General features: G+C 33.7%; 1 protein-coding gene across 2 annotated transcripts in view; it reads right to left on the reverse strand.

The window, feature by feature from the left end:
- LOC112053636 (band 3 anion transport protein) overlaps nt 1-16,373 on the reverse strand; it is a 58,030-nt gene extending 41,657 nt beyond the window's left edge. The window contains exon 1 of one of the 2 annotated variants that reach the window (XM_024093225.2): nt 16,264-16,373. In XM_024093225.2, the coding sequence (XP_023948993.2) occupies nt 16,264-16,311 (48 nt within the window). In that variant the 5' untranslated portion in view covers nt 16,312-16,373. The remainder of the gene's footprint in view (nt 1-16,263) is intronic. The other variant, XM_024093310.2, reaches the window with a different exon arrangement.
- Nucleotides 16,374-17,573: the final 1,200 nt, after the last annotated feature.

The following is a 17,573-nucleotide window of genomic DNA, read 5'->3' on the forward strand; positions in this document are numbered from 1 at the left end:
TTGTGTAGTGAATTAGTGATGCACAAGATTGCCGGCCAGAGTCGTAAATTTTAAATGAATGAATCAGTTCAGTGGAAGTAATTGAAAACACGAAAAATAAAAAATTCAGGACGACTTGATAACCCACTTAGATTCTAATCCACTGTAATACTTTTTCCGTAAAGTCCGTGCTTCGTTCGCAAAGGTAAAATATATAACAATAAATTGGATGCGTAGGTACTATGAAATCAGACGTATATAATTATTAATTTTTATAATTGAGACGTAATATATTAGCATTCCATGGATTCACCGGGTAAACTAAACAATAAAGATAAAGCAGCTTTGGATACTTCCCCTTTCCATACTAATATTATAAAGCTGAATAGATTGTTTGTTTGAACGCGCTAATCTCAGGAATTACTGGTCCGATTTGACACACTCTTTCTGTATTAGATAGCACATTTATCGAGGAAGGCTATAGGCTATATATTATATATTATCCCCTATTCCTACGAGAACAGGGAACCGCGCGGCGACAGCTAGTCTAATATACGAGCCGAACGTGCTGCTGTTCTGGTAAGGCTTTAGGTCTTAAGCAAGTTATAGAGGGATTTTGCTGGTAATCCTCTCGCACCCATTTCTACAGCGTACAAACTGACCATTTCGCTTTTATACTATGGTTCTTAGGAATGTTAGTCTCCCACGGCTTAAAAATACATTCATTTCTTATCTATTCTAAGCCAAAGTCAAACGCACCAAAGGGATGTTTTAAGTAGCCGCACCTTAAGTAGTATTAGTTACAGGGTCTAAAGAGCCCATATAGCTGTAAACGTTAGATTGACACTCCATAACCTTTTTTATTGCAATCAACGGTTTTCATGGGGACGAAGGAATGTATGTATAGGAAGAATAGATTAATACAGGAGGACAATTTAAAAATGTTATTACGTTTTACGTTATTGGTAAATAATATAAATTGGTATTTATGTTATTCGTCTGTCCACATATTTCTTCAAAGTTTTCTTTTCTTAAGTACAAAACTTAAAAAAAACTATTTGAAAACTACAACTATCTTGTATCAAATGATCAGTTTACTAAAATTATAAAGTTCTCTTTATATTAATTGATTATGAAACATTAAAATTTAAATTTATTTTAATTTAATTTAAAATAAAGTTCTCTTTATTTTAAATATTATGTAATGATTATTTTTCCAAATTGACTGTATATTTTAAAAACCATCTATGGAATTATACTAATGAATTCATTACACACTTATGAGAGATTATTTCAGATTATTTCATTGTATTCAGTTGTTGTTTATTTGACTTGTACACAATGTATAATATTTTGCTTGAATGGTTTTGTAACGCTAAAATTATTCATGCTTCATATGTTTTCTATCAGTCACTTGCAGGTCGGTAGAATTTTCGAGTCGAGCATTTACTGAAGATATGAAGAGATCGCTACTTGGGATCATTCCTCCTTTGTGTTGATTTGTAAATTTGTATTGTAATGTCATTCTTTTGTATATCCTTTGTGTAAGGATGAATGGAAATGCTAATTTTCTCGAGCTAGAACGTTCTCGGTATTTAAACAGGATATGCGTATAATGTTGATCGTAGATTACCGCAAGAGCGAAGTATATAAAATACATGTACTTTTGTAATTTTATCATATTCATATGTTAATTCAAAATGGCGGCTGGTCGACCCGGCGAACTTCGTACCGCCTTGGAATTTTCCGAGCACCAGCTCCATCATCAAGAAACACATTAAAATAGCCCTTCAGCCTGCGAGCCCGAACTAATCTATAATTGAAAAAAATATTGATGATTTTTCTGGGGCCCCCGTTCCCGTATCCGTTAAGTTCGTCACAGGTCTCAGATGATACAGTTAAGCCATTAAGTTAGGCTTTAATTTATGAAAACTGCACAGTATGATATTACTATAATATAAATATAAACTTATGTTTGCACAATTAAGCTGCGTGAAAGACAAAATAATATACATAACATGGTGGAAAAGAAAAAACTTCAAAAGAAAATAAAAATAGTATTTCTCGTGAAAAGTTGGGCCTTCTATATTCTACGAGTATATGTATATTTTTTTATATTTTATAAATAAGAAAGTCAGTCTGTTTATTACGCATTTATGGCTCAACCTCTAAACCGAAAGGGGTGTGGATTTCATTCTACTTGTAACAAGTTAGCCCGCTTTCATCTTAGATTGCATCATCACTTACCATCAGATGAGATTGTAATTTGTAGAGAATAAAAAAAGATAAACCACTAAACCGATTTTAATAATTCTTACACCAATGGAAAGCTACTGAGTAATATTTCATGCGCATATTCCCACGGGATTAATTTATTAAGCGCTTAATTAATTTATTAATTAATTAAGATGGTGAAACCGCGTTAGTATAAGTGTAACACACCCAGCTAAATTAAAAGACACATGACATGACTACAATCTATGATTACCCGTTTGCATTATCGTAGTACGACGAATGCCTACGTAGGTACTCATTCTTATCATTTATCTTATCCGGATGTCAATTGATAGGATTATACCTAAATTTCGTATAAATAACCGCATGGTTTTACACACTAAAGATAATTTTAATTCTTTGTGATATCCAAATAAAAAATACTAGTTTTTGCCTTTGGATTCGATTCGGATATTGTAAATTTTATGCCGATAAACGTTTAGAAATTATTTTTTGTATCCGTCGTGAACAATCCTGATGTAAGATGTAATTAACAGTGGCGTAGCGTGCCTAGGAGGCCCTGTGCCTATTATTTAGGGGGCCCAAATGAAGGGTAAAGATTTCTCACAAAAGAAACAGAAATGCTTGCTCAAAATAAATATGACAGTGACTTAACCTATGTAGGATGTTTCCAAATTTTAGGCCCACGCTTTACCAGGGAAAAAGAGGTTGTGGATTACCTAGATTTTACTAATTGTTGCTTTCACATGTAAGGGGCCCTTGTAGTCCGGTGGCCCCGTATCTTTGTATTATGCGACTAATACGGCGCTAGCTACGCCCCTGGTAATTTTCTTAACGTCCAGATGGTCAGCATCTATGCAATAGGTATAAGTTGTTTAATTAAGCATGACTGTGATTTATCTATAAACTAAAGTTGTATTAGTTACACCATGCACGAGTATAACTCCAGAACGGCTGAAAGGGTTTGGATGAAATTTGGTACAAGGATAGATTAAACAATCACAAGCATCTTTTATGCCGATATTTCTACAATGTCTACGTGAGTGAAACTACAGGACAAAGTTAGTGAATATATACACGAATTAGAACTTAGGATCACAATGTTGACACCCAATGTGGGAAACAGACTTGACAAGTTAATCTGTTAATCGGTTTGTCATTGAACAGGTTGTGTAACTTAATAAGCCATCATGCTGTCATGTCATCATCATCATAATAATCATCATCAACTTTTAACTGTCCCATTAAGACGCTCTCAATCCTTTAGCAGGAAATCATGTATAAGATATCCCCTACTCAGCACGGGTCAGTTTTAGGGTGATGATGACCAGGATTCACAAGAATCCAGGAGAAGTTCTCATTATCAGCCTATTTTTGGGGTCAAGCATCCATCCTTTTAAAAGATGGGATATGTAACTTGAGAAATTATCACAAGTCATTTAATACCACCCTACCAGCTCGTATCGAGCACCCCGGAGTAATTCAGTGGGTCTAAGGTAAGCCATTAAAAAGAGTCTTTTTTTAGTCATTACAAGTAAGCCCTTGACAACAATCTCACCTGATGGTAAGTGATGATTCAATCTAAGATGGAAGCGGGCTAACTTGTTAGGAGGAGGATGAAAATCCACACACCTTTCGGTTTCTACACTACATCGTATTGGAACGCTAAATCGCTTGGCGGTACGTCTTTGTCGGTAGAGTGGTAACTAGCCACGGCCGAAGCCTCCCACCAGCCAGACTTGGACCAATTAAGAAAACTCAAGCGGCTCAGCCGGGGATCGAACCCAGGACCTCCATCTTCTAAGTCCACTGCGCAAACCACTGCGCCACGGAGGCCGTAAAAGTCTATACTATATAGCTATTTTAACGGATATATACTAATTAAAGAAATAAAACTAAATATTTTCTAGAAAGAAAAACCAACTTATCCCTTATATATTATATATTATGTTTTCCATTAGTATGATATTTCATAATAAAAATAATATCAGAAATAAGAGTTCTTCATACAAACTATTCACTGTTTTCTTCTAGTCATATCTATTAAAGGTTATTAAACGAGCAATTCTTGTTAAAACCACATAATCTGAATCTTGGAAATGGCTCCAACGATTTTTATGAAATTTAGTATGCCTGTATTACAAATTAAATTCGGGCTAGGGTTTCCGTTGCGATAAATCCATCGAGATAGCTGTACTAAAATCTTAGTCGTTTTGGACTCGATGTAAACAAACTACTAATTACTTTAAATAAGGTTTTCAAATTTACAAAATAAAAATTGTTCACCTTTTCTTATTTGTACAATGAAAATTACTTATTATCTGGATTTTAACTCAACCGTCCAATATGTAACATGAAAGAAAAATTGCTTAAATTCGTTTTAGTCGCCCAGGTACTAGGTACTTGGCAATACCTTATAGGGCAAAAAAAATATTATCTAAAGCTCAATCTGCATAATACATCTGTGACGAAGTTCTTGAAAGTTCGTTCAGTGCTTAGAGTACGATTATTTATTTATTTAGTAATATTAAAATCCCTTTAAAGATTACATAAAATCAAGTTTACATAAAAAATACATTATGCAAACATTTTTAAAATAAATATTGTAAGTTTGGCTGAGAACTTTAATTATTAATACATTTATTTGGAAAATGAATATACGTTCAATATTTTTAGTTTATTCCGAACAGACGGATAGACAGACTGACAGACGCGGCTGAGATCTGTGTATTATAATATGGACATTGTGGTATTTATGTATAATTGGCGTTATTTATGAGTGTAAAAAGTAAATTCAAGATTCATTTATTTCAATTAGGCTTAGTTCACAAGCACTTTTGAAACGTCAAGTTATGTCATGATTTAATGGTGGTAAGTAAAGTCGAAAACTTAAAATTAAAGTTAGGACGGTTCCAAACGCGCCTTGGTCCGAGAAGATTAACTAAACTGACAACGTGCGACTCTTGAATACAACTTCAGTAGTACCAAATAAACATACGAACACTCAAGATTAGTTTTGTTTGTATGAATGTCAATTTAGGTATTTTTTCAAAACAAAACAGCTTGACTTACTAATCCACTTGTCACGTGTGTACGATAACAATTTGACACTCCGTAACTAAAAAACTAGCGGCATGTCAAGAAATTCGTTATCGTAAAATAAACATTTTCAAAAGAATGTTTTTGCAAAGACTATATATGTTCTAACTAAACCATAGCTACAGATTCTTAACTTCCGTGCTTAATGCTATAATGTTTGCGATCGTGATATCATCATTTAATTACCTATAGAGAAAAAAAGGCTCGTTTAAATAATGATAAGGAAAATCAATTGCATTTTGCTGAAAAGAAAAAATATATACGTGTTTACTTCTATTTATATCATCATCAACCCATTTTAAGGACTCATTCCAGAACATAGGAGCTCTAGCCATGTTACAGATCGATCCTCTTTCTACATTCGCCAACGCTAAGAAACCTAAAAAAATTACGGGATTCGTTGTTAAATATGTCACTCCTATACCTTTTTTAAAGAAAAAAACATGTTTGTAGAAAGAGAATCTATAATCGATATGTGACATGAAAAGTCCCTGAGATATTTTTTTAATAAAAAATTAAACAATGTACTAACTAGTTTTATCTGTACGATTACGTACGTATACCTTCAAGCATTGAGTCATCATTCGCACGGGAGTTAAAAAGGGGATACGTTAAAACCCAGCGTTGGCGCTTTTCTTAAAGTTCTTAATTTAATTCATGGTCTATTTCCAACGCCCAAAATTTAAAATGCAACACTGCTCGATGAAAATGCGTCGAATTTAAAAACGTTGTATTTGAATGCTCCATACGTTAAAAAACTCTCGTGCGAATGAGGCCTATGGGAATTTCCAAAACTTTTCAATCACATTATATTTTAATGTTATTGAAAGTTATTGAAAGAAATAGTAAGTTTTTCTCAACTACACAAAATTAATTGTGAAATTAAAAGGAATAATTTTAAATGGATAACGATTAGTAAAATAGAGTAATGATTATTATAACAGCTTCTTCATAAAGTGTGTTATATTTTATAGGCGGATGAAATAACTCTAATTGTAGACCAATACCTACTCTCTATATCAAATAGTAATTGTTGTGGCGCGACAAAAAGATGTCACAGTTATTACATTGATTGTAGTTGATTAGTCGCTCGAGAACCGCCTCTGTATAGCACTTGTATATTTACATTAGAATATCACTGTCGAGGCTGGAAATACAGCAATTTATGCCATTTATAATTATGGAATTCTCTTATTTTGGTAACAAATAGTCTACAGTAGCACAGTTAATAGTTGTTTCTTCTGAGACTTGTATAGTACTTTTCTTGCAAGAAACAAGGGTTCATGTATTTAACTAAGAAAGTGAGTTTGTTTATTTGTAACAGCTAAACCACTAAAACTGTTTTAAATATTCTTTATCACTAAAGCTACATTATCATCGAGTAACTTACGCTATATTTTATTCTCACGGAAATGGGAACTGCAACCGCAAGGCGTCCGTTAATAAAACATATTACGTAGACGTCGTAATAATTGTTATGTTTGTAATTTTTTAATACATGGTTCCCAAGGTATTTATGAAATACACAAAATTTCACGCGTACGAAGTGACGGGCGTCCGCTAGTAAATAAATAATTTAGCTATCTCCTGGAACTATTGGATATAATACTGGAATTTTTTGTGTGATGAACATGCCCCACCCACCGACACTTGAAAACAGTCAAGTGTCTGGGTGTGTTTATACATTGTATACGTATTACAAATAACGTGGCATTCTATGGGTATAATAATTTTTGAAATCGGTTAAATAAATCCCGAGATTAACCCAGGGGCGTAGCTACCACCGTATCAGCCGTATCAATGATACGGGGCCCCTTACGTGTCAAAGCAAAAAATAATAAAGTGTAATCCACAATCTTACTTAATCTGGTGCTTCCCGGAAAAAATCATAAAATACTATAGAGTTTTTACTTCAGAAATAATAAAAGTAAACAAAAACTTGTTTTTTGTGAGAATTCGTTACCCTTTATTTGGAGCCCCCAACTAATTTTGATACAGGGCCCCTCCAAGGCACGCTACGCCACTGGGTTAACCCCTACAACTTCACAAACATTGCCTTTTTGTAACATTACTTTATAATAATGTATTATATACGTTTGAATATGCAATATCTGACAATTTAAAATATCCAGAAATATTTTTCAAACCAGTTTATAATTTCTAAAGTAAATATTGTGTTACATTTTGGTGTTAATTAGCCTTCGAAAATTACTAAAACTGTTTATTTCCAAATTAATCTAAATATGTTATTAGATATTTTATATTTGTGATAATGTATAGACATCTCTGCCCTTTTCGAATTCGCATATTAGGATATTATGCGCTATTTGTGCCTACCCATAACACAAGTTATACGCTTACTTTGGGGCTAAGTAATGTTGTGTGTATTATGCACGTATACTTATTATTATTATTTCTTAATATACTTAAATTTAATATTAGCAGAGCGGTGCTAATACTTACTCCGGAAAGCAGTGATTTTTACTCGTTTATTTCAGTTTAGTTTCCTCTCTAACTTCAGGTGACCGAAAAAAAATCTTCATTAATTTTAGATGTTCATACCAATTAGGGAGGACTATAATTTATATCCGATAGTATGATAGCGTGCCGCCCACAGGGCATGCTCCGAAACACTGAAGGTCTAGTGCATCTGAACGAGTATATAAACGAGATTTGTAATCATGTACTGCGGTATATCAAGTAACAAGAAGATTAGAACCCAAAGAATGTAGTTATAGTACACCAGGTATTAATTATAATGATATTAACTGCCTCATTGGTCCCGCGGTAAGCTATGGACAAGTTAAGTCCGTTAGTGGGATTTTCCTTACAAAAAAAAATTTAATAGCAGCCTGGAGTTGGGAAGTAGGCGGTGTTAGTACATCCCTATGCCTCAGAGAGCACGTAAAAGCGTCGGGCATGCGCCTAATCTGTCACCGGTCGTGTTGGTCTGCCGTCCCATCGGACTAGGACAGTGAAGGAAAAGAGAGTGCAACTGTGCTTGCCGCACACACTTGTGCACTGTAATAAGTCCTGCGTACGTGGTTAATCACACTATGAGATTGGTCACCGTGGTAAAAAGAAACTCTTTGGTCGGGGGACAGTATAAAGGTAGTAAGAGGTTTGTTATATACAAAATAAATATTATATATCAAAGTATCATCCTTACATAATAATATTATTTATGATGTATAAAGTACGAGTGACACTCGGAAGTGAAAATTTCAAGGCGCATCGAAAATCGATAAAGCTATTTCATATCAGTTGTTTATATCAAGGGCAGACGGACCTACTACGATAGAAAATACTTTGAGCTGTTTCGTAGTATTTTGGGGGTCCGTAGGCATCAAACAATGAACCCTCACGAGATGCCTTAAACAAAATCTGAGTCTGCTTGTAGTATCGTAGCTCCAAAATGAATAAAAATTTCACTATTAAAACCTAATTTCTATCTCATTATAATCATGATTATTTAGTTGATATTTTTCATGTAATTACCACATTTTTATGCAACTCTTTTAAATCTTTAAAAATAATTACTATTTAGTGTAGTAGTAGTAGTAAGTATATTTATTGTAATTTTAAATTTAAATAAGTATGTACTGAGTTATTAATCAACTCATATTTTTTTCATTTATTTAAATGAAATAATTACCTAACTTTCAAATTACATATTGAAATTATTCACATAAATTAAAAAATACTTTAATTTATGTCTGACAAATTGATCCGTGCGTCAAGTGACCCAAAAGCTGGCGCTTATTTGGCCGAAAGGATAAGTCTCGTCACCCAGAGGGGTAGCGTCAGTGTATTTGGGTACCTTTCCTATGAACAATTAGAAGGTGTGTATTTCTTGTAATTATTTTTTAAAATATACGATAAAAAATTTAGATTTTATTATTCTTTTAATTCTTAGTCTTAATTTATTTTAATTTAAGTGAACTTAGGTCGGCGCCTAAGGGACAGGGGCCAAAATGTGCGCGCTGGCGAGTACCTGGCTTAAAGGTTGTCAATTGCTATTCAAAGAGGCAATGCCGCCAGTCTACTGGGCACATTTGGGCCAGGTGCTTTTAGAGGCGGGCTTTTTGACGAGGCGAAAGCTGATCTATGACTCCGAATGTTAACGTAAAAAATTGTACTTTTAATAGGTTATTTTTAAATTATTTAATAAGATTTATATTTAAGTTATTAATTGAAAATTTATATAGCACAGAACCCCAGAGAAAACACAACAATGTGTTCACTGCAACAGTATCAGATACTAAAATGAAATGAAATGAAATGAACTTTATTTGCCTTAATACACTTAATAAATATACAAGATGGACATACAAAATATAAAGTCACAGTGTATTGCCATATAAATGGCGCGCAAATTTTACAATTTATATAATTGTTTGAGTATATATTACTTACCCACAATCATACAATTGTTTTAATTTAGTAATACAATTTAAATTTGAAATAAGCATAAAATTATACATATCAAAACGAAATTTAGTCTACGTCAGAGTACATAATACACGATAAATAATAATTAAAAAATATAATAATTATAGATTAAAAGAAAGTCAAGCATTAGTCGTAATATTAGAATGTCAGACAATGATTATAATTTATTAGCAAGAAATTCATGTACTGAATAAAATGTTTTACTACACAGCCAGCGAAAGAGATTGGTTTTAAAATTGCGAGTAGTTTGGTTTTTTAAACCTACATCTAATTTGTTATATATTTTAACGCACATGGCATGAGGTGATTTTAATGACTGTTTTAATTTATATTGCGTTTGACATAACCGAGCCTTATTTCTTTTCCGTGGATTTTCATTTATTTTGAAATATTCTAAGTGCCGATGTACGAAAACTGACGCTTCATAAATATATAAACATGGTAGTGTAAGTAGGTTATGGGTCTCAAATATAGGCCTACATGAATCAGTCTGCTCCATAAGAAAAATGCTTCTAATACACTTTTTTTGTGTTACAAACAGTTTGTTTATACTTACAGAGTTTCCCCATATTACGATTCCGTAACGCAGCACAGACATGACATAGCCATGGTAGGCTGTCAGTGCAGCATCAATGGAAACGGTTCGTCTAAGGCGACGTAAGGGGTGTATAAACTTATTAATTTTATTACAAATGTCCTCAATATGATTTTTGAAATCGCAATGCTCGTCAAACTTAATTCCTAAAAAATTTGTACAATAAGCAATGTCAATAATTTCATTATTAAATTCAATGTCAAGTGTCTGATTTTGTCCTCTTTTAGTCTTAAATTGTATACACTTGGTTTTCTTGATATTTACGCTTAGATTATTGTTCTCTAACCAGTTTACAGTTTCCCTCAGTGAAGTGTTTACTTCAGTTTCATGTGTCCGTTTGTCTTCACAAGGTATAATTACTGTGGTGTCATCAGCGAAAAGAATAGAAGGGTGTGATATATTTACAGAAAGGTCATTAATATATAATAGAAACAGTAATGGACCCAATATGCTACCCTGAGGGACACCATAATCATTATTGACATATTGTGATTCGTATAGACATATATTTTCTCCTACTTGCTTTTGTACAATGGTTTTTTGCTTCCTATTACTTAGGTATGACCTGAGCCATTCATGCACATTCCCACGTAGTCCATAATGTTCTAGTTTACACAATAATTTCTGATGATGGACTAAATCAAATGCCTTAGACATGTCTAAAAAAATAACAGTTGCTGAGTTTCCTTTGTCTACTGATTCTATTATTATCTTTACTAACTCAAACATAGCAGTTGTAGTGGTCTTATTCTTTCTGAATCCATGCTGGACGCTATTATAAATATTGAAACGCTCCGCAAAGTTATTTATTCTGTAGTAAATAACCTTTTCGAATATCTTAGATAAAACCGGGATTAACGCGATAGGTCTATAATTATTTGCTTCATCTTTCCTACCTTTTTTGTAGAGAGGCTTTATGATCGATAATTTAAGTCTATCTGGAAATACACCGTGTTCAATACTTAAATTAATCACATGAGATAAAGGTTGGGATAAACTATTAGACGAGCATTTTAATAAGTGGGTATTTAGTTCGTCATACCCTGTTGAACTAGTATTTTTTAAATTCATAATTATTTTTCTCACTTCAGTGTGATCTGTAGGTGCACAATACATGTTATTGGAGTTGGTGTTTATAATATTTCCTACTTTATTCGTAAAGTTCTTATGTAATATATTTGATGTCGTTATGTAATGTCTATTAAGTATGTCACATATTATCCTAGGGTTTGTTACTTTTACTCCATTATCAGTAATGAATTTAATATTTTGGTTTCGGTAATCTTTACCTACTTTATTTTTAATAATATTCCACGTTGCACTACATACATTTTTGGCTTGATTAATATATTTTTTGTTACACTCACGCTGTCTGTAATAAATACATCGCCGCAGTATGTGGGAATACTTTTTATAGATTTGTGTAACTGTTTTATTGCGCTTTAAGCAAGATTCATAATGTAATTTACGTTTACGTTTGGTACTTATTTTAAGGCCTTTTGTGATCCATCTTGCACCACCAATTCCGTTGTTTCTAATTGAGATTCTTATAAAAGGAAAGCACAATCCGTGGAATAATATTAATGTATCGTGTAAAAGATTAAACGCTTTATTTGTATCTCGTTCTTCTAATACATCGTTGAAAGACAGACTTCGCATACAGTTTACAAATATATGAACATTTTCCTTCGAGTAGTCTCTTTTGTGCATGTAGGTTTTTGAGCTATTCTTTTCTTTGATGCTATTAACATCAAAATGTAATGTTTGTGCAGTATTATGGTCAGATAAACATAAATTATGTAATTGTCCTATCGATTCGTTAATATTAGTAATTATGTGGTCAATACAAGATTTACTTCGTGATGTAATTCTAGTAGGCTTTCGTATTTTATGTATAATATTGTAGTTATTTAATATATCATTATAGGATTTTGTAATAGAATTATTGTTAAGAGTGTTTATGTTTATGTCACCACAAATAACTAATTTATATTCATTAAATTTATTCGTCAAATTATATAGTATTGAATTTAATTTGTTATTACTAAGGATGTCAACATGTATGTTGTGGTGGCACAGATATATAAATAGGCAGAACCATGTATTAAATTGCAAATTATCACTTACATTTAAATGTTAAACCAGTTAAGAATATAATTTTTCAATCCACAGTTCCACTTGATTACTCATATAAACTACATCTAATTCTTAGTTGCATAAGAAACGGCAATGACAAAGTTATGGCGGATTAAAAAAAATCCAATTTAAAGCATTCTTTTAAGAGACTAACCGTAGCAGATAATATAATAATTGTAGGACAGACACTTAATCACCCGTGCAATACACGTATTTTCATATTTATTAAGAAACAAACTAATAATACATTTATTTCATTAGTTTGTCGAGAACAGCAGCCACATTCACAGTTGGGAAGTTGTTGGTGTTAGGCCCCCGTATCCCGGAGTCTAATTAATTTTAATTTTTAGCAGTAGCCTGCAAACGTATATCCTAAATCGAGAATTGTTGATTAACAAAAACAAACAAGTTTCCTGTTTCACAAAACCACGTCAAGCCATCGGTCCCGATTAACATTGTAAACGTAATTATGATAGTTAAATGGTCGAACATTCATCATTATCAACCCATTATCAACCCATCGCATTGGGTTAAGCCAATAGTCTACTCTGGCCCAATGCAGATTGGCAGACTTCACACACGCTGACAATTGAGAAAAGTCTCTGGTATGCAGGTTTTATCTTGATGTTTTACCGTTTGAGTCACGTGATATTTAATTTCTTAAAATGCACACCCTGCAACAGAGGCAGAGGTCATATCCACTGGGTTATCACGGCTCTCAAACACCCTAAAAATAATAAAACTATCATAATTGGAACAGCGAACAACAGGAATATCCTGGAGGAAGCATTGGCCTTGTATTTAGTTGATAAAATTGATTGATGATGATGATCCGTTAAAATAGACTGATATTGATGAAGTAGACAGTGTAAAAATTATGTCGGGTCAATTAAGAAGACGAACTTTAAAAAAACAGTACTATAGATAAAAAGACCTTGGCCTGTGGCCATGTGGCGTCGATCATCTTTCTACAAATACTTCGAAAACTAAAAAAAAAATATAAAATTGACAGATCTGATTGATAACTTGATCACGTGACCTGCCGATAGCAAATATCATTGCCATGTATTTTTTAAATTTCGAAGCGTTTGCGATTGTAGAAAGAGAATCGACGTGCCACGTGGCTATAGTCGCTGGGCATTGAGCACAGCGTGAGTATGTTAAGAGCCAGTCGTCTAAATTGTAATTCATACCAAGCAGCAAGAGACAGGGACATTTGAATTCGACAGCAAAATTCAAATGACCTGCAAAATCTCCCAAGTATTTGTTGTTTCAATCGATTCGTCAATATTCAAGTCAGCGAATATTATTAAGGCCTCTGAACGATCTGAGGAAAATCAGTAATCAGTAAAGGTACCCAACAAAGTACTTTTACCTTTAGCACCTTTGAAGGTGCATCAGGTTATGTCCTCTAAAACGCTTGATTTATTTGTTTATAGATTTTAGGGTTCTGCTATCATTGAATGTCTATCTGTTAATGACTAATCAAAAAATAAATAATTTAAAAAGTAACATTAAATAATATTTTTAAAACCGCTAACATCACATAAAGGCATATTCGAATGGATAACGGCTAATAGATTTTCCTGTAAGTAAATAGTTTTTACACGATGCAATGAAGGTGAAGTGTAGGTGTCTTAAGAATTTACTCAAATATTCTATTATTATGCCAGCTGAATAGTTTCTGATCTTCGTAATAAAGTATTGATATACATGTATGTGTACATGAATTAAACTCTCAGCGCTATTATACCTTCACCTCTTGGTATGGACACCAAGAGGTAAGGATTTTAATAGCGATTTAAAACCATTGCCTCTTGGTGTAGACACCAAAAGCTAAAGATTTTAATGTCACTTCGATAGCTTGGAATTGAACTTGAAAAAATAAAATTTAAAAACTATAACCCGACTACGTAAAAAAGTGGTCTTAAAAGGACGAATGAAACGAAAAAATATTTTAGATAGAAATCGAGAAATGTATACAGGTACAAAAATGATCATCATAAAGCAGTAGTCCCACCCATTATATACCCACCGTGTTACGTATAACTATGTTTAATGGAGGTGTCCCATGCATAATCACAGGCTTTTGTAATAGATCTATGAAAGAGTAATTAATATGCATTGTTTTATTTAATTACAAAGAGAATAGTCAGCGTATTGGATGAAAGCAAGCAGATTGATTTGAACAGATTCACAAAAAAACCTTGACAAATTATATATATCTATGCCTTCCTCATAAAGTCAGTCTATTTATATAAAAAAAAACATACAGACAGATTGACGTGGCGAAGGACTTAGCTTTAAATATGTATAGATTGCACATAAAAATAATTCGCAATGCTATTGAAAACATTAATTGTCGATAACAAAACAACGATAATATACACTTTGCAGTGGTTGGAAATTGGTTTTAATATAATTTTTTATTTTATTATACTTTACAAGTCATTCATACATTCTCACCTGATGGTTAGTGATGTGCAATCTAAGAACGAAGTGGGCTAACTTGTTAGGAGTTGGATGAAAATCCATACCCCTTTCGATTTCTACACATCGTACTGGAACGCTAAATCGCTTGGCGGTACGCTACGTGGTAACAAGCCACGGCCGAAGCCTCCCACCAGCCAAAAAAAAGCACTTCTGCCACTGTTGTTTTATTACATACATAAACGCTTGTAAATACTGATAGGTGTAATCTATATTTCTTATAATAATTTGATCAAAGAAGTGAAGTATTAATGTTATCGAAAATTGATATCTTCGGATAAGGATCTAAAATGAGAATTTCAGAGGACACCAAATACAAATAAAATCCGTCAATCCCACCTAATAAACTATTTATTAGTCGGTAATCATTATCATGAGCCATGATAGCCCAACGGATATGACCTCTGCCTTCGATTCGGAGGACGTAGGTTCGAATCCGGTCCAGGGCATGCACCTCCAACTTTTCGATTATGTGCATTGAAATTAAATATCACGTATCTCAAACGATGAAGGAATACCATCGTGAAAAAACCTGCATAACATAACTTGACATACGTAGATAATCAAGAAAATTCTCGTCTTTATTATCTACGTATGTGAAGTCTGCCAATCCGCATTGGGCCGGCGTGGTAGACTAGACCCTCTCATTCTGACAGGGAACCCGTGCTCAACAGTGAGCCGAAAATGGTTTGTTAATGATGAACCAGTATCAGCATAATATTTTAAAGGGTCAAGGTCAAGGGTCAAGATTCTTAAAGGGAATCCGTAGCTGAGACCCACCATGTTGCTTCGGGTGAGCGGGCATTAGAATAATTTTTTTTTTAAACTTGTCGAAGAATATTGCACGAGGCAATAAAAAGCCATAAAACAAGGTAATTTTAGTTTACTTTGTATGTCACCATTAGGTAATATATAAACAAAAGCTAGTTACAAACTAAAAATTCGTTACGCCTGAACCGACTTATATCTAGTTTTATTATTACGATCTGTAGAAAATAGGAATTATTCTTGCCTATTGTAAGTCGGAAAAAAAAACATCGTATATAGTAAAACATACCTACCGCGTACATTTGTTTATATAAGTAAGCATAAGGATTATTTACAGATATATAAAATCAAAACGTTTATAATAACATGGGCAGTTAGTGAAAAATATTTTTATAAAAAAAAAAATGTAGGTATAAAAATGTTTAAAAGGACAGCTTATAATAATAAAGCACAGTTTTACGCATGTATTGATAAAGTGGAATTCGCATTATAAACAAAAACTGACTGACCTGCGGAGCAAATCCGAGAAACGACAGTTTTCTTTTGCCGCTACTCATGTTTACGTTTGGAGGTATGCGTTTTGCACGTATAACGTGCGGTTAGCCCGTTAGTGTCGCACCGACTAATGGACCGCAGCCTGTTTGACGTTGAGCGCGCTACGTCGTCGCCGGCGCCGACTCATGGGATGATGATGGCACTGACCACCGCATATCGACCGTGCACAAAGTCTTGCACTCACCTGGAACAATAAAGCTCTTTAAATCCAAGAGAGGATAGCCATCTTATACGCAAGCGTGTCCCATCTTAGACTACCCTGTACACTTACAATCAAGTGAGATCGCGTTCAAACGCCTTGCTTTAATAAAAACGCTAAGCTAGCTTTAAGAAAAACTCTCGTGCGAAAGAGGTCGCATGAGAGTTTTTATTTAAAGCGTTCAAATACAACACATGCATTCCCAAGTATGCGTTCACGCTTTTTATCGAGCAGTGTTGTATTTTAAATTTTGGCGCTGAAAGTAAACCTTTATTTACTATATTTGAACGCTTTATAACGTCCGTTTAATTATCGTGCGAATGAGGGCTGACTCGTGGAAACGCATCAGATTGGACTCGGGTAATCAAACTAACCTATTGCAGGGCAGTGTCGGACTATCGGAGTTCGTTGGATTATAGGGTATTGCTTAAACCTATGGCCCAGAATGAATAAAAGTATATTGTAGATAATCTGACAAATTACCTTCACAATGATAATATTTAATCTGAACTACATGTTCATACCACCCACTCGTTTCGGTCTCTTTCGTAATTAACCTTTATAAAAACTTGAGGAACCATCTAAGTATAGCCTTAGTAATTGTGTAGTGCCTCAAAAGTCGCCAACGCAAGAGCTTTTTGGTTTTGTAAGCGTTTGTATTCACGGCGTAAATGTGGACAATTCATCGCACCTTTCATTACTAATACATCGAGTTGGAAGGTTAAGGTAGTCCACCTTCACCTACTACTGTTACCTCAAGGTCATTAAAACACGTAAAAAGGCAACATGTATACCTACCTACATAATTGAATTTATTAATTCGAGTTCATAAATTTAACCTATTTACGTACTGCCTAGATGTCCAGTGACTAAAATGGCTGGTCATGTATCGATAGTGGGCATAGATTGACTAAATATTTCTTTATCGAGATACGCGGCAACGTATTAGCCAAATTGGTGCAAACGCCAGTTGTGTAATATTTTAAGAGGAACCATTAAAGGTCACTTTTGACTCCTTACTTGGATTTTCACGAAGTTGTATAGATGGTGGATTAGCAGACTCAT

The sequence above is a fragment of the Bicyclus anynana genome, chromosome Z, assembly GCF_947172395.1.
Source record: "Bicyclus anynana chromosome Z, ilBicAnyn1.1, whole genome shotgun sequence".
Taxonomy (NCBI): Eukaryota; Metazoa; Arthropoda; class Insecta; order Lepidoptera; family Nymphalidae; genus Bicyclus; species Bicyclus anynana.